The 21,441-nt window shown below is 47.1% G+C and overlaps 1 protein-coding gene across 1 annotated transcript in view; it reads right to left on the bottom strand.

Moving 5' to 3' along the window:
- The window catches only part of LOC134927294 (macrophage mannose receptor 1-like), a 407,906-nt gene that overhangs the window by 375,318 nt on the left and 11,147 nt on the right, over positions 1 to 21,441 (bottom strand). Inside the window, exon 2 of the mRNA XM_063921539.1 lies at positions 1,896 to 2,285. Coding sequence (XP_063777609.1) covers positions 1,896 to 2,285 — 390 coding nt within the window. The remainder of the gene's footprint in view (positions 1 to 1,895; positions 2,286 to 21,441) is intronic.

The raw sequence follows: 21,441 nt of genomic DNA, 5'->3' as shown, positions 1-21,441 counted from the left end.
TTTTTGAAGGGCCATCCTGTCTGACACTGCAGTGCCACTCCTAGATGTGCCAGGTGTTTGTGTCGGCCACTTGGGTCGCTTAGCTTAGTCACACAGCTACCTCATTGCGCCTCTTTTTTTCTTTGCATCATGTGCTGTTTGGGGAGTATTTTTTTGAAGGGCCATCCTGCGTGACACTGCAGTGCCACTCCTAGATGGGCCAGGTGTTTGTGTCGGCCACTAGGGTCGCTTAGCTTAGTCACACAGCTACCTCATTGCGCCTCTTTTTTTCTTTGCGTCATGTGCTGTTTGGGGAGTATTTTTTTGAAGTGCCATCCTGTCTGACACTGCAGTGCCAATCCTAGATGGGCCAGGTGTTTGTGTCGGCCACTTGGGTCGCTTAGCTTAGCCATCCAGCGACCTCGGTGCAAATTTTAGGACTAAAAATAATATTGTGAGATGTGAGGTGTTCAGAATAGACTGAAAATGAGTGGAAATTATGGTTATTGAGGTTAATAATACTATGGGATCAAAATGACCCCCAAATTCTATGATTTAAGATGTTTTTTAGGGTTTTTTGAAAAAAACACCCGAATCCAAAACACACCCGAATCCGACAAAAAAATTTCGGTGAGGTTTTGCCAAAACGCGTCCGAACCCAAAACACGGCCGCGGAACCAAACACAAAACCAAAACACAAAACCCGAAAAATTTCCGGTGCACATCACTAATAGGGACAGAGCTTTCTTGCAAGATCTGTCCCTGCATGCAATGTTTTATACATCATTGTGATGTATTCACAAATAGCATTTTGAATTTGAGTGATTTTATCACATCACATCCACATCTGAGATGCGGATTGGGATAAGTATGCCCCTTTGTCATCTAAAAAGTTGTAGCCATAAGTATAGAATTATGGATACTTATTCTAGAATTCCTTTTTTTACAGTACCATAAAAATCTGTACTTTTGCCTCTCTAGTACCACTTTCAGACAGAAATGTCTGAATTACCCGGCTTTTACCAGGCATTAAAATGTCAGGTCATTTTGCCTGTCTATGCCTGACCCCCCTTTCTTCCCGGTAATTTGCGGATCAACACGGGTATTTCGTCAGTGTGAAAAGGTCAACCCGGGTTGACCCTTTCACACAGAAAAAGTACCCCGTGTTTATAGTCAAATTACTGGGTGGAACTTCTTCACCCAGTAATTTTACTGTCTGTGTGAAAGAGGTATAAGTCCACTACTAATTAACTATAAAAGGGTGATTTCGCAACTCATCGTCCAATCAAAATGATGTTTACTATGTTTTCTGTAGAATGCAGTCCTGGTCTGGTAAATGCCTCTGTCATTATCGGCGCTGCTATCTTTAAGATACCGCGCTTGTGCCTGTCAATGTATGATATGAACGGTCAGTAGCACTTACATTTCTGACAGCTGTAACTATCGACGTCGACAGCTACAGTTGTCATTACCCCATTCATAACCATCGCATCTGGCTGCTGCATCTGCTGGCTCTGGGCTGCACGGGAGTTCTCGCAATGCTTGCAGTATCTCGTGCATGCCCACTGGAGCCGTCCAGGAGGTGGAGACACAGCGCAGCAGTACTAGGCTGATGCACTGTGAACTCTTTCAGGGATCATTGAAGGGGGAGGTTTTCACTCTCCCACTCCGGTAGCCAGGATGTTAGTACATCTCACCGCTACTGCTTTCTGTTTCGCTGTAATACATCTCACCCTGTAAGTATTGACAAAAGTTGTTTAAAATACATCTGTAAACATTTTAAAATCTATCTATTTGCTTTATAGATTCCTATCCGTCATTCTATCAGGTTATATGCACATTCCTGATACTACACCTAGTCTACAGCCAACAAAAGAGAGTGACCATATACCTTATATAAGATATATGCTCCTTACCTTCATAGGTCTTAACACATAGGTCATCTGGAGTTCCAAAGATTTTCCATCGGCTCCAATATCCTGACCCATTATACAGAATAACTTTTTTGTTACCATAGTCCAAATGGAGATTTTCTCCCTGGATTCCAAACATTGTATCATTCTGACATTCCCATTTCTGGAGCTCACTAGCACCATCACATTGGTATAAGGTCACTAATGCCATGTCTTTCTTCGCTGTAGCGGCCAGACATAGGGTAGATCCTACATTTATAAGCTGGTTTTCGGAAATCCATCTGAATTTTTGGGCATTGTTCTTCTCTTCACATGTAGCAACTGATAGGATGGAATTCTCGCCTTCTATACACTTCTGGTGCTCTTCATTGTAGATTAAAAATGTGTCCGAGTCTAAAAAAAGAACATTTTCTAATTAATAAACGGTTTGCTATTGGCAGTGGGGTTAATGAAAGTGATTGGATCCATTACATACCGTATAGGAGCTTATTTAATAATAATAATAATACAATGTGCCCAAATGATATCTAACCTACAGCAACCATTGAGATATTAGCGTTCATGTCATAAACCACGGCAGAAAAATTAAAACTGTAAATTGTTTGGATGCTGCCAAAATACTGTATTATAATAAAACAGAGCAATAGTTGATGTAATAGAACTCCAGTTCATAGTCTCTGCTGCAAGGGCCTCAGGGAAGAACAGTCACCATTGGTAACTGATTTTTAATATAACAACAGATGGGTCAGTAAAGGCTACAAAGAGGATATTAATAAGTAAAGCTGGGTACATGCTGGACGATATATCAGCCATTCAATTGAACAGACAATATATCAGTTAATGATCAGTAGGTGATACCAAGAATATGTCTGTGAACTGCATAATTTTTACACATATCACTTTGGCTGTGCTGTGTTGGCAGAGTGTTCTGGGCTATCCGGTGCAGTGACGTCAGTCCACACACTTAGTGACAAACAGTAAGGCAGGTTTATTTAGTGGATACAGGTGACTCAGATGTAACACTAATATCTGTAATCAGGAGCCCATACATTATCTTTCCTTCTTCTGTGACTAGGCGCGCCCGCCTGGGCACACCTAGTCACTGTGAGCATCTCCGTCTGGACTTTAATGGAGAGCGTTTCCATCCGCGCGCCCAGACAGAGACACTCTGAATGGGAAGGAGGATGGATCGCCTAGGAGGATGGATCGCCTAGTCACGCCAGGAGTGCACGCCTGCAACTAGGCAGGGGGAGATAACGCTGGCTCTTTCTGTATATCACACAAGGTAACAGCATTAGGTAGTGTTACTTATCAGGAGATGTCTGTGGTGGTAAAGCAAGGAGGACTGAATAGCCGTGCAGTCTGACTCCCACTGTACAGAAGATGATGCGTGCACTGAAACACTGTGAGTCTCTGTAGCTGAGATCTACTCCCAGTCTCAGCTCTGCACACTTGCACACCAGGACTCTGTCTCTCAGTCTTTCTGTGTGTCAAACTCTCCTCACTCTGAGATGGAGGAACAGGAACTACATCATATAACTCCGTCTCCGAGTGACTCCTGGCACTAGAGGTCTAACACTAGGGGATGCACCCATAGACTGGTACACAGGAGACAGACACAGAGTGCACCATATTCTAACACTCCCCCTCGCTCAAGACTGTCTCCAGTCACAAGTTTAAAGAACATAACATTTTATCAAACAAATCAATAGTCACTCCTGTAACCAAAAACATAACGTGAAGCAAAAAACAGTAGGAAGAAAATCAACATTAACCATATTCTAGTCCACATCCCATCAGGAATGCAAGTAGCAAGTGTGATGACAGTCCTTTTGTCATCATGTCGGCAAAATTTTCTTCACTTGCAACATATTCCACTTTGACTGACTTGTTTTCCACCAACTCACGAACAAAATGATGTCTTATAGCAATGTGCTTAGACCGTCCATGATGCTTTGTGCTACAAGAAAGATCAGTTGCTCCCTTGTTATCACACTTTATGTTGATGATCTCACTGTGGTAAAGAAGACCTAATTTGCATAAAGTCTCTCTTCTCCAAAGTGCTTCTTTTGAAGTTTCTGTGAGCGCCATGTACTCTGTCTCTCTTGTAGAAAGAGCAATTGTGGGTTGTTTCCTACTTGCCCAGTTTACAGCTGCGCCTGCTAGTGTAAACAGGTATCCAGTATAAGAACGTCTATAATCCTCATCTGATCCCCAGTCGGCATCACAGAATACTTTTAAGATGGTGTCTGATGAGCTTGTAAATTTCAGCTTTAGTGAACATGTACCTTTGAGGTACCTTAGTATCTTTACTGCAATCCAGTGTTGTCTCCCAGGATTATTTGCAAACTGGCTTGGTGACATGGCCTTGACCATCTTTGTACTTTTATCAATGGAAGTACTTACTGGTTTTGCATCTGTCATTTCGTACTTTGTTGGTCAATTGTCAATTGTTGGTCAGTTACCTCTTGCAGGTTTTGTACAATTTTCATACCTAATAGATGATTTGCAGGGCCTACATCTTTCAACTTGAATCTTTGTTTAAGCTGCTGCTTGACATTAATGATGTGATCTTCTTGACCTGCCAAAAGTAAATAATCCACCTAGACAGCTATGATGAACAACTTTTTCTTTGATGGTTTTGTGGTGTAGGCAGTGATCAGTCTCTGACCTAACAAAGTTAATTTCTAGTAACACTGCATCCAACTTTACATACCAGCAAAGACTACTTTGCTTGAGGCCATATAGCGACTTCTTTAAGAGACAAATTTTCCCAGTCTGGAATATGTCCATATCATAATGTTCAGGTGGTTCCATATAAATTTCCTCAACCATTTCTCCATTTAGGAATGCAAACTCAAAGTCTAGTTGATATAACAGTAGATCATGTAGTGTAGCAACAACAATCACTAACCTTAAGGTGCTATACCCTGCGACTGGTAAGTAGATCTCTCCGTAATCGATTCCATATTTCTGGGTATATCCCTTGGCAACAAGGCGGGCTACTGTCCCATCTGCGTTCAACTTCTTGCAGAAAACCCACTTGTTCTTAATCATTTTACGGTCGCATGGTCTATGAACCATAGTCCATGTACTGTTATAATTTAGTGCTGACAGTTCTGTATCAATTGCTGACTTCCACTTTGTCCAATCACTGCTTGACTTTGCTTCCTGTATGTTTTGAGGTTCACAGCATACTCCCCACTGTATTTCTTGGCTGGAATACCTTTGTTGCTCCTCATGGAACTTATTTTCCCTGACTTGTTGTCTGCTTTGACACTCTCAGATTCAGACACGGTTTCTGCAGCCTGTACATCCAATAATACATTGTTGTTGCTCCACTGCTCCAGTTAGTGGTGCTGTCTCGTAGAACACCACATCTTTGGATTTAAGAAGACGTTTACTTGTAACATCCCAAAGTCTGTATTCTTTGCTTTCATCGCAGTATCCAAGCATTATTCATTCTATGGATTTTGAATCTAGCTTTCTCCTTTTCTCCTTTGGTATATGTGCAAAAGCTTTGCTCCCGAAGACATGAAGATGACTGATACTTGTCTTTTTCCTGGTCCACGCCTCCAGTGGCGTTTTACCTTAGACGGCCACTGTGGGTGCTTGATTCTTTAGGTATACTGCAGTAGATACTGCTTCTGCCCAGAACTTCTTTTCCAGGCCAGCAAAACTTAGCATAGTCCGTGCTCCCTCAACAATTGTGCGGTTTGCCCGCTTACTCACGCCATTCTGTTCCGGTGTGAAGGCAATTGTTAGCTGATGCTTTATGCTATATTTTCTAAGGAATGCGGCTAAAACTTTGTTATCATACTCTCCACTGTTGTCTGATCTCAGAATCTTTAGTTTCAGGCCTGTCTGATTCTCCACCAGATTTTTGTGCTCCACAATTTTGTTGACAATTTCACTCTTCTCCTTAAGAAAGTACAAGTGTCTTTCTTGTGGCGTCATCAATGAGAGTCATGAAATACCTGTAGCCACTGATTGATTCTTCCTCCATTGGACCACACACGTCTGTGTGCACTAGCTAACGGTGTCTCTGCTCTATTAACTGACTGTGGAAATGAGTTACAAGTTTGCTTGCCTTTTATGCAACTCTCACACATGTGTCTTTAAGCGTTGATCATGGTGATCCCTGTTCCCATTCCATCTAGCAGTTTCTGGACTTCATAACCCAGATGACCCAAGCATTTGTGCCACAGCTCCATTGACTGTTTTTCCTCAGTAGCCATCAATGCAGTACACTCCCCAGTGTCCAGGACATATATAGTAGTTGGTTGCACCGGGCTGCTGAAGCAATAACAGTCCCTCTTTTATTCTGCACCAAACACTTGTCCTTCTGAAATTGGACTTTGCAGCCTTTTTTTCTAGGATGCTGATAGCAATAAGATTACTTCCTAAATCAGGCACGTACAACACATCTTAAATCTGTAACAACAGTCTCACCTCCAATTCTTAAACGTACTGTGATTGTCCCAGCTTGTAATGCAGTGAGGGCCTTATTTTCAATCCCTGTAACTATAGTGGGAACACACAGTGTTAAAGAATTGAACCAATGCTTATTGCAACAGAAATGTCTAGTGGTCCCCGAGTCCATGTACCAGCAATCCTTCCTGTGACTGTCTGCTACATTCAATTCTGACTCATTTGGCTTGTCACGCTGCTTCTGTGCACCACTGGAATTTCTCATCTTGCAATCTGGAGCTTTATGTCCTATCTTGTGACATAAAAAACACTTGAATTTGTGCTTTTTGAACTTTGTGCCCTTTGTGATCAAGGCAGAACCCTCAGCTATGGTCTCGACAGGAATACGTTCTTTGAACTGCATCAACTTGACTCTTACAATCTCCGTTGCAAGTTTAGTGTCATTTGACTCTAACGCAAACCACCAAAAAAAATCAAATGTTGGCGTGAGATTCTATAACAGGGGTGGCCAACCAGTCAGAAACAAAGAGCCAAAAAATCTTGTTAGGCACGTCAAAGAGCCGACATCAAGCCACAGGCGCACATGCACAAATGGGGTGTGGCCTTGTGCCTGCTAGGCCACGCCTCTGGTATAAAATACATTTAAAAAGCCAGATCCACATAAAATACATTTAAAAAGCCACTTCCACATACCCTACTGTGTCACTTCAGCCAGCTACCTTATGTGTCACTCCTGCTAGAACATTACTACAGTATGTCACTACAGCCAGCTCCCCCATGAGTCACTCCTGCCAGCACTCTCCTGTGTCACTCCTGCAGGACCCTCATGTGTCACTACAGCCCCTCCGAAAATACACCTCGTGCCATTGAGCAGCCCCTTATGTGTCCTCTGTTTGCCAGTGGGTGTCTCATCTCTAGTATCTGGCTCTCTCAGTTCTCAGTCTCCGTAGTGCTGCTGCTGCCTGTCTGTCTGGCTGGAGTGCAGCAGTTTCTGGATCTGTTGTGGTCACATGACTTCGAGTGTCAGGAGCCACATTTGAATAAAGAAAGAGCCACATGAGGCTCAAGAGCCACAGGTTGGCCACCGCTGTTCTATAACATAGCCATTGCGACTTCTTCCTCATCCACCTGTGCCCCCACAGATACCAACTGCTGTGCTATTGACAATAACTTATCAATGTAATCATTCATGTCCTTGCAGGCACTGTTTCATTCCATATAGCATGCATCTTAAACTTATCCTTCTCATAAGACCTTTATCTTCGTATGCATTTTGCAGGGCTGTCCACATGTCCTTCCTTAGCTGACACTTTCCCATTGACTACTAAATAGACATGCTGCTCCACAGCTAAACCTAGCGTCCCGATGGCTCTGTCTACATCATCTGGGTTTGGTCCTGCTCCCATGTCTATAGTAACCTTCCACAACTTTTCCCGCTTAAGCTGCATCTCCATGGCAAACTTCCATGTAGAACAGTTCTCTGACCCTTTCCGCTTGGCAAAGTTCATGCTGTGTCCTGTATTATACATCCTTTCTGTACTTGTATAAAATGTCACTTTAAACTGTGTCACTGTGATTATTCAACAGCACTTAGGGGGTTAATCTTCAAGTGCATACTGGTCTGGGCATGGGACCGGGCCCATAACCTGTTGGCAGAGTGCTCTGGGCTATCTGGTGCAGTGACGTCAGTCCACACACTTAGTAACTTAAACGGTAATGCAGGTTTATTTAGTGAACACAGGTGACTCAGATGTAACACTGATAGTGGTAAGCAGGAGCCCATATATCACACAAGGTAACAGCATTAGGTAGTGGTACTTATCAGGAGATGTCTGTGGTGGTGAAGCAAGGAGGACTGAATAGCCATGCAGTCTGACTCCCACTGTAGAGAAGATGATGCATGCACTGGAACACTGTGAGTCTCTGTAGCGGAGATCTGCTCTCAATCTCAGCTCTGCACACTTGCACACCATGGGGTATATTTACTAACATTCATAATTTTCCGAAAGAGGTCAAAGTTCAATCTCGAATGACATCGAAAGTGTAAAATTGCAACTTTTTGAATTGATTACGACTAATTTACTAAGCTGCCGTATTCTGCATTTTCGGGTTTTCCGATGTCAATGTCATTCGTTTTTTTTGGCAGTGTTTTACGTGAGTGAATTGTAAAACACTGCCGACTTTAATACAATGAATCTCGGCCGGATCTGAGAGATCCGTGCTGGGCTTCATTGTGCACCTTGTAAAAAAAATAAAAATAGTTTAAATGTTATAAAAAAATTGCGTGGGGTCCCCCCCTCCTAAGGCAAACCAGCCTCGGGCTCTTTGAGACGATCCTGGTTGCAGAAATATGGGGAAAAAATGGACAGGGGTTCCCCCATATTTAAGCAACCAGCATCGGGCTCTGCGCCTGGTCCTGGTTCCAAAAATACGGGGGACAAAAAGCGTAGGGGTCCCCCGTATTTTTGAAACCAGCACCGGGCTCCACTAGCTGGACAGATAATGCCACAGCCGGGGGTCACTTTTATACAGTGCCCTGCGGCCGTGGCATCAAATATCCAACTAGTCACCCCACGCAATTTTTTTGGGGAAAATTAACACTTTCCCACCCCTTCCCACTGATATACATGCACGGATCTCATGGATTCGTGCATGCCTATCCAATCACGGCTCAAAAAAGCAGGTCTGGGGTTTTTTTGCACTTTTTTACGATTTGTAATTTTTCACGGCAGTGTTTGCCTATTTTGAGATTTGCACTTTTTAGTAAATGACCGAGTTCTACTAATTTGCTGGCGTATTTGACCGATGGTGTATTCATTCGTATTTTTTTTTCTGGACTTCCAAAAAAATACTAATGCCCTCATTACTGCCGTGATTTGAGTTTAGTAAATGACCGAGATGACACTTTGAAGAAAAAACGGCATCTCGGTCAAAATCGGGACCTTAGTAAATATACCCCCATGACTCTGTCTCTCAGTTTCTCTGTGGGTCACACTCTCCTCACTCTCTCTGAGATGGAGGAACAGGAACTACATCATATAACTCTGTCTCCGAGTGATTCCTGGCACTAGAGGTCTAACACTAGGTGATGCTCCCATAGACTGGTACACAGAAGGAGACAGACACAGAGTGCACCATATTCTAACATGCTGCACAGCCAATGACCAATATATCTGTAGATATATATCTATATCTGTATATTTCTTTAGATATATTAGTGCATCATGCATGCTGTGTGTATGGCCGACCCGCTGATCATACGAAGGTCAGCTGTCCATCTCATCACCAGGATGGGCCAGGTTATCCAAATGACCTTCGCTAGTGTCCTCGTGGGAGAAGCAGCTTCTGCACTGCAGCAGCCGGTAAATGGGTTCGGGGTTTGGTGCCAGTGCTGTTATCATCGGGGGTGGAGGTGTGAGCAGGCACCAGTGGGCTCTGACCATTGGGGGCTGAGGAAGGGTGCCTGTGTTCTCTGACTATTGGGGACACGCACTGGTGCCGTAACTAGGGGGGGATGTATCGGTGCGGATGCTGCTGCTTTGTGACCACCAGGGTGCAGAGGCTGTTGCTGTGAACATGGTGATGGGGGATGGTATGCAGGTGCCGCTGTTTGTGACTATCGGTGGAGGGGGGAGGGGGGGAGCAGGCACTGGTTCATATTCATGTGCAACTCTAATTTAGGATTATAGTGTCTGTTTTGTATATATTTCCCCTATCCTCTCTGTAACTACTGTAGTTGCCGCATTGTCTTGCTGTTGTCATTGCACTTGAACAATTATCACACCAATTAACACAATTTGCTCATTACCAAACAAAGCTTCAGACACACGATATTCCTATCATTCTGCTGATTAATTGAAGCCATAAATGAAGCTATATCGAGCAGAGTGTGGTTCATGGGGTCGACCACACTTAGGTCGACAGTGTCTAGGTCGACCACTATTGGTCTATAGTGACTAAGTCGACACCCAAAATAGGTCGACACAAGCATTAGGTCGACATGAGCAAGGTTGTTGACAAAAGGTCGACATGAGGGGGTTATTTGTGTCATTTTCTTCGTAGAGTGACCGGGAACCCCAATTAGTGCACCGTGGTTGCTCGCTGCGCTCGGCACAGGTTACCATTCGCAATCGTAGTCCACGTGGATTGTAAAGTATGAAAAAGTTTAAAAAATTAAAACAATTGTGAAAAACTCATGTCGACCTTTTGTCATGTCAACCTAGTACATGTCGACCTAGTGACCATGTCAACCTAATGCATGTCGACCAATCGTGGTCAACCTAATGACTGTTGACCTAAGTGTGGTCGACCTAGAGACCGGATACCACTGAGCAATAGTATAGAGTTAAACATGTAAAAGTGTAATGTAAAGAGGTGGTAAGTGAATGTATTTTTGAGATACACAGTTTTGCACCAGATATTTTTGGCTAGATGTATGCGTATACCCTGGTGTACACTGGTCGACTGATCTAGGCACATGAGTGCAAATAAATTATGTTGCTCTAAATTACCTGGGTGTGCCTGTTTAGCACACCCGTGTCTACTAATCAGAAGCCTTTCAGTGCGTACCGGGACGTACATCACGTGTTGCACTGTTCACACTAAAGCCTACCCAGGTCAGACACAGAATTAACCCTGGTCTCAACCTATTTAGTGGACCTGGAATGGATAGGAATATACCCTATACTGGGGGTCATTCCGAGTTGTTCGCTCGTTGATGATTTTTGCAACAGAGCAATTAAGGCAAAAATGCGCATGCGTATGGTACGCAGTGCGCATGCGCTAAGTATTTTAGCTCAAAACTTAGTAGATTTACTTATGTCCGACCGAAGAATTTCCATCGTTGAAGTGATCGGAGTGTGATTGACAGGAAGGGGGTGTTTCTGGGCGGAAACTGGCCGTTATCTGGGAGTGTGCGGGAAAAACACAGGCGTGCCACACTGCCAGGATAAAACGCGGGAGTGTCTGGAGCGTGTTTGTGACGTCAAACCAGGAAGGAACGAAACGGGCTGAGCTGATCGCAGTGTAGGAGTAAGTCTCGAGCTACTCAGAAACTGCTAAGAATTTTCTATTCGCAATTCTGCTAATCTTTCGTTCACAATTCTGCTAAGATACACTCCCAGAGGGCGGCGGCCTAGCGTGTGCAATGCTGCTAAAATCTGCTAGCGAGCGAACAACTCGGAATGACCCCCACTGCACACTCTTTTGCAAGCAATGAGAGGTGCTACCTAGATTCCCATAGATTGTAAGCTTGCAAGCAACTACCTCTATGACTGTGTGTTATTACCCAGTTTTGTCCTATCATTGTGTCCAGTTGTAAAGCGCAACGGAATTTACTGCGCTATATAAGAAACTGTTAATAATAATAATAATAATAATCTCCTATATAATAGCCCAGATCTGTGATTTTGTGATTCATTTGCTAACGCTGGGCGGAGTCACAACAGTGGGCGGAGTTAGTCAAATGAGTCACAGATCTGGCCAAATCTATAGGACACTAGGAGCAGCTGCAGAAGCAGATAGTATGGACATGGCACAGGCAGGGGTGCATACCTCCCAGCTTTCTTCATAAGCTTTCTTCAGGCAGAAGGAGGGACACACACACACACACACACACACACACACACACACACACACACACACACACACATATGGCGAAAAGGGGGCGTGGCTTCATGGGAGGGTCCCCGTTTTCGTCACTGAGGGGGCATGCCCAGCGCTCTGTGAGCTGCTGGCATGCCCCCAGGGTCTGATTATGAGTCCGGGGGGGCACAGGGTACTTGAGACAGGGAAGCCCTATCTCATTGCTGTGCCTGCTGTGGGGTTGGGGGCGTGGCCTAATAGCGCCCGCGAGGCCACGCCCCCGTATGCAAATTCCGGGAATTTTTAAAAAATATTTTTTGTTTTAAATGGAATTTTGGCCCCTCAGCTAGGGCTACATCCAGAGGAGGTGGTCGCTCCCCCTACACACCCGCACAGGCAGAAGAAAGCAGGGAGACTGCTGCCTCCCTGCAACACCACAGACCTGCCAATATGCAGCAGCGTGTGCTGACTGTAGCACAATGCTGCCGTTGTTGCTGGGGGAGCTTCTGAGCTGGGACAGAGCTACTCGAGCTGTGGGGACCCCTAAAAGTGTGGGGCCAACGGTACGTACCGCCTGCCGCCCCCCCCCCCCCCTTAATCCGGCTCTGCTGCTGGAACCCCCCCTTAATCCGTACCCCCTGATGCCCCCTCTCCCTCTGTCTCCACTATTCACCGCTGCTCTGCTAAGCAGAACAGCGAGTACAGGAGCTTTCCAACTGCCCCCCCCCGTCCCCCCACCGCAGGACACTGCGACCCGCGGGTGGGACAGCGGGACAGACCCCAAAAAATGGGACTGTCCCGCGAAAATTGGGACATTTGTAAGGTATGGGGGTGTGTGAGGGGGTATGCCATACTTGACCCCCACATCAGCATACTCAGCAGGGTCTCTCTGGCGCGGAGGAGCGTCACTTTCTAGCACACTCCGCGCTTCTTAGCTGCAGTTTTGTGGGTCACCAGCCGCTGTGCACTTTCCGTACTGCCTCTGTTATCTCCAGCCCCGGCAACCACACCGCTAGCTGCAGCGCTGCCACCCGCAGTGAGGTGCGCCCAGCTCCTTCACACACTTTAGCCGGCGGGTAGCGCTGCAGAAGTCCGCGCTGCTTGCAGGCTCTGACCCCCTCCTCCCTCCAGCAGCAGCGTCTCCTGGGAGCTAACCAGTCACTCCCAGTCTCCCCTTACCACAGTGCCCAGCAGCCGTGAGGTCCGCGCCACGTGCATGCTATGACCCCCTCCTCCCTCCAGCCGCAGCATCTCCTGGGGGCTAACCAGTCACTCCCAGTCTCACCTTACCACAGTGCCCGGCAGCTGCGCGAGGTCTGCGGTGTGTGACTGAGGAGGGGGGGGAGTGATGCGGACGGGCAGAGGAAGCAGGACTACAGCCTAAGAGAGTCAGCCATGCCAAGTCTCCACCAGCAGCAGATCCCAACAGGTTGGAGTGGAACAGCAGCAGCCAGCAGCAGTGACTCCGGTAAGACACATCTGTCTGTCACCACTGTTCTGTCCCTAATACCAATCTCTCCCGTGCCCTGTGTTCTGTCATGTCCCTGTCACCCCTGGCCTTGACCTGCCACCCTTATCCTGGCCCTGTCACCCTTATGCTGGCCCTGCTACTCCTATCCTGGCCCCGTCACCCCTGTGCTTGCCCTGTCAACCCTATACTGGCCCTGTCACCCCTGTCCTGGTCCTGCCGCCCCTACACTGACCCTGTCACCCCTATCCTGTCCCTGTCATTTCTGTCCTGGCCCCGTCGCCCGTGTCCTGGCCCTGTCACCCCTGTCCTGGCCCCGTCACCCCTGTCCTGGCCCCGTCACCCCTGTTCTGACCCTGTCACCCCTGTCCTGGCCCAGTCAACCCTGTTCTGACCCTGTCACCCCTGTCCTGGCCCTGTTACTGCATACCCTCCAACTACCTTTTTGGCAGGTACAGTACCCGCAGCACCTCCAGACCTCTCCCCAATGCACCACACCTCCGCACCTTCCCCTCCACCACATGCGGCACTCCAACCCTCCCCCACATGCTGTGCCTCCAGACCCCCTACACCAACCGCGGCTCCCACTCCTCTGCCCCTTCACCACCCCCAGCAATCTCCAGGCCCCCTCCACCATTCACCCCCCTTATATGTCTCCCCCACACCTGCCCCCTCAACCTGCAACATCTGCAGACACCCTCCTCCATCCGCGATCCCCCCCTCACCCACCCCTCCCCCACCAATGGCACCCCCGCACCTGCCCCTCCACCACCTGCAGCACCTCCGGACTTCCTTCCCCATCCGCCGCAACACCCGTACCTGCCCCTCCCCTACCCATGGCGCCTGCGGACCCCTACCCCACCAGCGGCACTAATGCCCCTTCCCATCCCACAGCACCTCCGGAACTCTTCACCTATCTGCAACATCCCTACACGTGCCCCTCCCCCACCCATGGCAACCCTGCCCCTCCCCCACCTGCAGTGCCTCCGGACCCCTCCCCCTTCTGCCTCCCCCACTCCTCTGCCCCTCCCCCACCCGCAGCACCTCCCAACCCTTCCCCGTCCGGGCCCCACCCCCACTTCCGCCCCCCCCTCCATCCGCAGCATCTACAGACACCATCCGCAGTACCCCCCGCACCCGCTACATTCTGTACATTGTGGCCCCTTGCGACGGTGTGAAGAGCGCCCGTAGGGCGCGATGAAGCTCCTAGTAATAATAATAATACCTTACTGAGACCTATAGTGTCATACACAAAGAAAAAATATGCAGGTGTACTATTCAAACACATTACTTATTAGAATTGTAATACATTTTGCACTTAAATAGAGTTGCTTTGCATCATTTTGGCCCAAAGTGTGGGCTTCCCCACCACATCCAGGTAACCTCATTATCTAGTAAGTCCCTAACATTCTAAAAGGGTGTGTACACACGGTGAGATGAATCTGTGAGATTTTGACTAAATAGTCCAAATCTTATGAAAAGTTAGTGCATATCTCATGGTGCTAGGCAGGTCGGTATCGTAAGGCTAGATAGACTGTGCAGGCAAGTCAATCTTGACTATCAACTGTACAATCTAGTACAAAGTATAGTCAAAATTGGCACTTAGTCAAAATCGTACATAGACAAAATCTCAAGCACAGATAGTCAAAATCTGTACAATCTGTGCTATCTGGGCTCTTCGGGAGTTCAAGGGAAATTGCATAGTCAAAATCGAATATAGCAGGGATCTCACGGTGTGTACACACCCATAGGGTTCAAGTCTTTGGTGTGGGACCCTAAGCGGGGCCTCATGCTTTCAAGTGTACATATAAATACACAATATAGGATATATAGGAACATATAGGTACATAACGATGGCCTGCATCCCTACTGCTATTAGCAGCTTCTCCTCCTCCCGCCCATAGCACTCTGCTTGCTAAACAGAGTTTTGCTATATGACGCGGTTGCGTCATGATGTCACGATGCAACTGCGTCATTTAATGAAACTCCGCACCTGAGCAGAGTACTGCAGATAGGAGGAGGGGAAGCTGCTAATATTAGCCAGCAGGTGTCGCGGCAGGCGCCCCGCCAAAAATGGCTCTGATTTTGCTCATAGTATGTGCTGTCCATTACCACTAGACCCACCCCCCCCCTTCCTTTATCTACATTCTTAATCACTATATGAGGATTAGAAGCCAGGGGGTATATTTACTAAAAGTCGATTTGGGTAAATTTTGATAATTTTTGGTCGATGTTTCATCAATTTTTTTACCAATATTGTGTTTCAGGAACAAAATTTTTGGTCTCTGCTTAGTTGATTTTTGATCGATTTTGAATTGAATATACCCCTAAATCACACATTTACTAAAATATGATTTTGACATATTTTTTTAATCACTGTCAAAAGTCATCTGTTAGTAAATGTGTGATTTAGGGGTATATTCAATTAGGGTCGAAAGCTGCCGTCTGTCGAAAAGCCGGCAGTTTCCGACTTTTTTAAGGTCGAATTGGGATTCAACCTATTCAATCCCAGCTGTTTTTATTCGACAAGTCGCGGTATAGCTGCCGATTCACGTACTTTTAAAGTGAAACGGGGCCAAATTCGACAGGATTTGGCCCCGTTTCCGACCATCTCAGTTCGACATAATAAAATGTCGGACTGAGATGTGGGACCTGAGAGGAGGAGAGGGGGGAGAGCCGCGGGCAGACAGGGGAGAGCAGGGCAACAGCACAGCGGTGCAGGAGGATGTGTCACAGCCGCGCCGCTCACGGCAGCGTCCACCCGGCTCCAGCAAGTGAGGTCACGCTTACTGGATCCGGGTGAACACTGCCGTGAGGTCTGGCGGCTGTGAGACATCCTTCTGCAGCGCTGCTGTAGTGCTGCTCTCCTCCGTCTGCCCGTGGCTCTCCCCGCTGGTCTCCCCCCTCTCCTCCGCTCACAGGTCTCATCTCAATTCAACGTTTTTTAAAGTCGAATTGAGATAGGATTGAATAGGGGTTGTCGAATCCATTCCGACAAATGCATGTCGGAATGGATCCAACCCTAATTGAATATACCCCTTAGACTCTAAAACACAAAATCGATCAAAAATCAACTAAACAGCCCAAATCAAAATCGACCCACATCGACTCCCTTTCTTTTTTTGTCAACTTTGGACTCTTTAGTTTAGTGTTTAACTGATCTACTGTAGCTCTTTTTTTTTTTTTTTTGGTTCATAGCAGTAGTGTTTATTTTCAAAAGTGTTGCAAATTCAGAAGGGATTACTTTACTGTACTAATGTTCGCATAGAAATGCTTCTCCTGGTAAGTGCATAGGTTATAGGGGGCTACAGCCTTGCAGTTAATGTTCTTCCAACAATATAGCACAGAGATTTTCCAACCTTTTACAACTCGCGGCACACTGAACAAGATTTACATTTTGCCATGGCACCAGTTGCGGAACTGTGGGAGGCAGTGTAGTCGGCTGCCGCCGTGCTCCTGACCGCAAGGGGGCACATCTCCTCCACTGTCTCCCGCTGCCTTAGGACCGTGCTGCTATTGCCTACGGAGGAGCTGCTGTGTCAGTGACACGGAAGCTGCCTCCTGTATTTACAGAGAGATGGCACTGGCTGCAGCTAGGGGGAGCTCCAGAGCACAGCTCCTCTCGGGCCCTTCTAGTTAAGTAAGCCAGCCGAGGGAAGCTCTCTACTCCTCCGTGCTCCGTGAGCCTGATGATAGACAAAGGTAGGCACTGTGTGGGGGGTGGGGGAGAGGTGGATTTGGGGGGAAGCACTGTGTTTTGTGTGTGCTTGTTTTTAAGTGAGGTGTGTGTGTGTGTTTTTAAGGAAAGTTGTGCATTCAAGTAAAAAAGGAATGTGTGTGAGTGAGTGATGTGAGTGGCATGTGTGTGAGAGGCATGTATGTGTGTGTAAGTGAGAGGCATGTATGTGTGTGTAAGTGACAGGCATGTATGTGTGTGTAAGTGGGAGGCATGTGTGTGTAAGTGAGAGGCATGTGTGTGTGTGTGTAAGTGACAGGCATGTATGTGTGTGTAAGTGGGAGGCATGTGTGTGTAAGTGAGAGGCATGTGTGTGTGTAAGCGAGAGGCATGTGTGTATGTAAGTGAGAGGCATGTGTGTATGTAAGTGAGAGACATGTGTAAGTGAGAGGCATGTGTGTGTAAGTGAGAGGCATGTGTGTGTAAGTGAGAGGCATGTGTGTATGTAAGTGAGAGACATGTGTAAGTGAGAGGCATGTGTGTGTGAGAGGCATGTGTGTGTAAGTGAGAGGCACGTGCGTGAGGTGTGTGTGTGTGTGTGTGTGTGTGTGTAAGTGAAAGGCATGTGTGGGTGTTTAAGTGAAAGCGGCGTGTGTTTTTTTAAGTAAAGGAGGTGTGTGAAAGCGGCGTGTGTGTTTAAGTGAAAGAGACGTGTGTGTGTTTAAGTGAATGAGGCGTTTGTGTGTTTTTTTATATATATCTAGTGTTCACGCTAGGGGGTATATTTACTAAGGTCCCGATTTTGACCGAGATGCCGTTTTTTCATCAAAGTGTCATCTCGGTAATTTACTAAGCAATAATCACGGCAGTGATGAGGGCATTCGTAATATTTTGGAAGTCCTAGGAAAAAATCACGAATGAATACACCATCGGTCAAAACGCGGCTGTTTAAGTATGAATCTCGGTCATTTACTAAGAAGTGCAAAGCTAAAAAAAATCAAACACTGCCGTGAAAAATTACAACTCGTAAAAAAGTGCTAAAAAAAAACAGACCTGCTTTTTTAATCCGTGATTGTATAGGCATGCAGGGATCCATGAGATCCGTGCATGTATATCAGTGGGAAGGGGTGGGAAAGTGGTTATTTTCTTTAAAAAAATTGCGTGGGGTCCCCCCTCCTAAGCATAACCAGCCTCGGGCTCTTTGAGCCGATCCTGGTTGCAGAAATATGGGGAAAAAATTGACAGGGGTTCCCCCATATTTAAGCAACCAGCATCGGGCTCTGCGCCTGGTCCTGGTTCCAAAAATACGGGGGACAAAAAGAGTAGGGGTCCCCCGTATTTCTAAAACCAGCACCGGGCTCCACTAGCTGGACAGATAATGCCACAGCCGGGGGTCACTTTTATATAGTGCCCTGCGGCCGTGGCATCAAAAATCCAACTAGTCACCCCTGGCCGGGGTACCCTGGGGGAGTGGGGACCCCTTCAATCAAGGGGTCCCCCCCCCCAGCCACCCAAGGGCCAGGGGTGAAGCCCGAGACTGTCCCCCCCATCCAATTGGCTGCGGATGGAGGGCTGATAGCCTTTTGTGAAAATGAAAAGATATTGTTTTTAGTAGCAGTACTACAAGGCCCAGCAAGCCTCCCCCGCATGCTGGTACTTGGAGAACCACAAGTACCAGCATGCGGCGGAAAAACGGGCCCGCTGGTACCTGTAGTACTACTACTAAAAAAATACCCAAAAAAAGACAAGACACACACACCTTGAAAGTAAAGATTTATTACATACATCCACACAAACATATACACATACTTACCTTATGTTCACACGCAGGTCGGTCCTCTTGTCCAGTAGAATCCATGGGGTACCTGTTGAAAAAATTATACTCACAAAATCCAGTGTAGATCGGTCCTCTTCAAATCCATTTGTAATCCACGTACTTGAGAAAATAAAAAAACGGAGTCCCGACCACGAACTGAAAGGGGCCCCATGTTTTCACATGGGACCCCTTTCCCCGAATGCCAGAAACCCACTCTGACTTCTGTCTAAGTGGGTTTCTTCAGCCAATCAGGGAGCGCCACGTTGTAGCACCCTCCTGATCAGCTGTGTGCTCCTGTACTGACTGACAGGCGGCACACGGCAGTGTTACAATGTAGCGCCTATGCGCTCCATTGTAACCAATGGTGGGAACTTTCTGCTCAGCGGTGAGGTCACTTTCGGTCAACCGCAGGGCAGAAAGTTCCCACCATTGGTTACAATGGAGCGCATAGGCACTACATTGTAACACTGCCGCGTGCTGCCTGTCATACAGTACAGGAGCACACAGCCGATCAGGAGGGTGCCACAACGTGGCGCTCCCTGATTGGCTGAAGAAACCCACTTAGACAGAAGTCAGAGTGGGTTTCTGGCATTCGGGGAAAGGGGTCCCATGTGAAAACATGGGGCCCCTTTCAGTTCGTGGTCGGGACTCCGTTTTTTTATTTTCTCAAGTACGTGGATTACAAATGGATTTGAAGAGGACCGATTTACACTGGATTTTGTGAGTATAATTTTTTCAACAGGTACCCATGGATTCTACTGGACAAGAGGACCGACCTGCGTGTGAACATAAGGTAAGTATGTGTATATGTTTGTGTGGATGTATGTAATAAATCTTTACTTTCAAGGTGTGTGTGTCTTGTCTTTTTTTGGATATTTTTTTAGTAGTAGTACTACAGGTACCAGCGGGCCCGTTTTTCCGCCGCATGCTGGTACTTGTGGTTCTCCAAGTACCAGCATGCGGGGGAGGCTTGCTGGGCCTTGTAGTACTGCTACTAAAAACAATATCTTTTCATTTTCACAAAAGGCTATCAGCCCCCCATCCGCAGCCAATTGGATGGGCGGGACAGCCTCGGGCTTCACCCCTGGCCCTTGGGTGGCTGGGGGGGGGACCCCTTGATTGAAGGGGTCCCCACTCCCCCAGGGTACCCCGGCCAGGGGTGACTAGTTGGATTTTTGATGCCACGGCCGCAGGGCACTATATAAAAGTGACCCCTGGCTGTGGCATTATCTGTCCAGCTAGTGGAGCCCGGTGCTGGTTTTAGAAATACGGGGGACCGCTACTCTTTTTGTCCCCCGTATTTTTGGAACCAGGACCAGGCGCAGAGCCCGATGCTGGTTGCTTAAATATGGGGGAACCCCTGTCAATTTTTTACCCATATTTCTGCAACCAGGATCGGCTCAAAGAGCCCGAGGCTGGTTATGCTTAGGAGGGGGGACCCCACGCAATTTTTTTAAAAGTTTTACAATGTTTATTTAAAAAAAAAAAAAAAAAAATGAACCCCAGCACGGATCACACAGATCCGGCCGAGATTCATTTTTAAAAAGTCGGCAGTGTTTTGCTAATCACTGCCGTAAAAAACAGAAAAAAAAAACGAATCACATCGACATCGGAGAACCCGAAAAGGCAAAATACGGCAGCTTAGTAAATTAGTCGTAATAAATTCAAAAAGTTGCAATTTTACACTGTCGATGTCATTCGTGATTGAACTTTGACCTTTTTCCGAAAATTACGAATGTTAGTAAATATACCCCTAGGTGTCTTTCACAGGGCGCTGCGCCCTGCCCCTTAGACAGCTGAATCCCGCCCTGCCCGTTTTTGTGCGCCCTGCCGTTTGCTGCCTGCCGGTCCCCGCCACGCTGCTGGACCCAGCCGTGCGCCGCCGGACCCGGTAAGCACATGAGAGTCCTCCTGGGCTAAATTAACCTTGTAAGTATTTTGCAGCTGTAAACTTCAATCTCAGTGCTCTCTACCTGGTGAAGTGTGCCTCAGTGCTCTCTACCTGGTGCAGTGTGCCTCAGTGCTCTCTACCTGGTGCAGTGTGCCTCAGTGCTCTCTACCTGGTGCAGTGTGTATAATGTGCTCTACCTGGTGCAGTGTGTATAATGTGCTCTACCTGGTGCAGTGTGTATAATGTGCTCTATCTGGCGCAATATGTATAACGTGCTCTACCTGGTGCAGTGTGTATAGGAGGTTCTACCTGGTGCAATGTGTATTAGGTGCACTACCGTGTGGTGTAATGTGAATTGCCACTATTATGTGGCCACGCCCCTTCCCCACAAAACAACGCCCCTAGATTTTTGCTGTGCGCTTTGGCGCGCACTGTCCGTGTTTTGGCCTGTAGGAATGGGAGCACCAAGCATTATAGTATGTACCTAAGTTTGCCCATCGAACTTAAAAATGTGCCCTCCCGAATGGAAAAAATGTGCCCTTCCCGTGATCAGCACCCTGCCCTAAAAAAATCCTAGAGTGAACACTAGTTATATCGGCACACCGCTGCGCCAAAGCATCTCCATCGAGACCCGCTGGCGGGTGAGGGAGCACTGTAGGTGTACTAGAAAGGTATTCTGATATC

The sequence above is a fragment of the Pseudophryne corroboree genome, chromosome 5, assembly GCF_028390025.1.
Source record: "Pseudophryne corroboree isolate aPseCor3 chromosome 5, aPseCor3.hap2, whole genome shotgun sequence".
NCBI classification, from domain to species: Eukaryota; Metazoa; Chordata; class Amphibia; order Anura; family Myobatrachidae; genus Pseudophryne; species Pseudophryne corroboree.
This window is presented reverse-complemented; position numbering and strand designations above follow the sequence as displayed.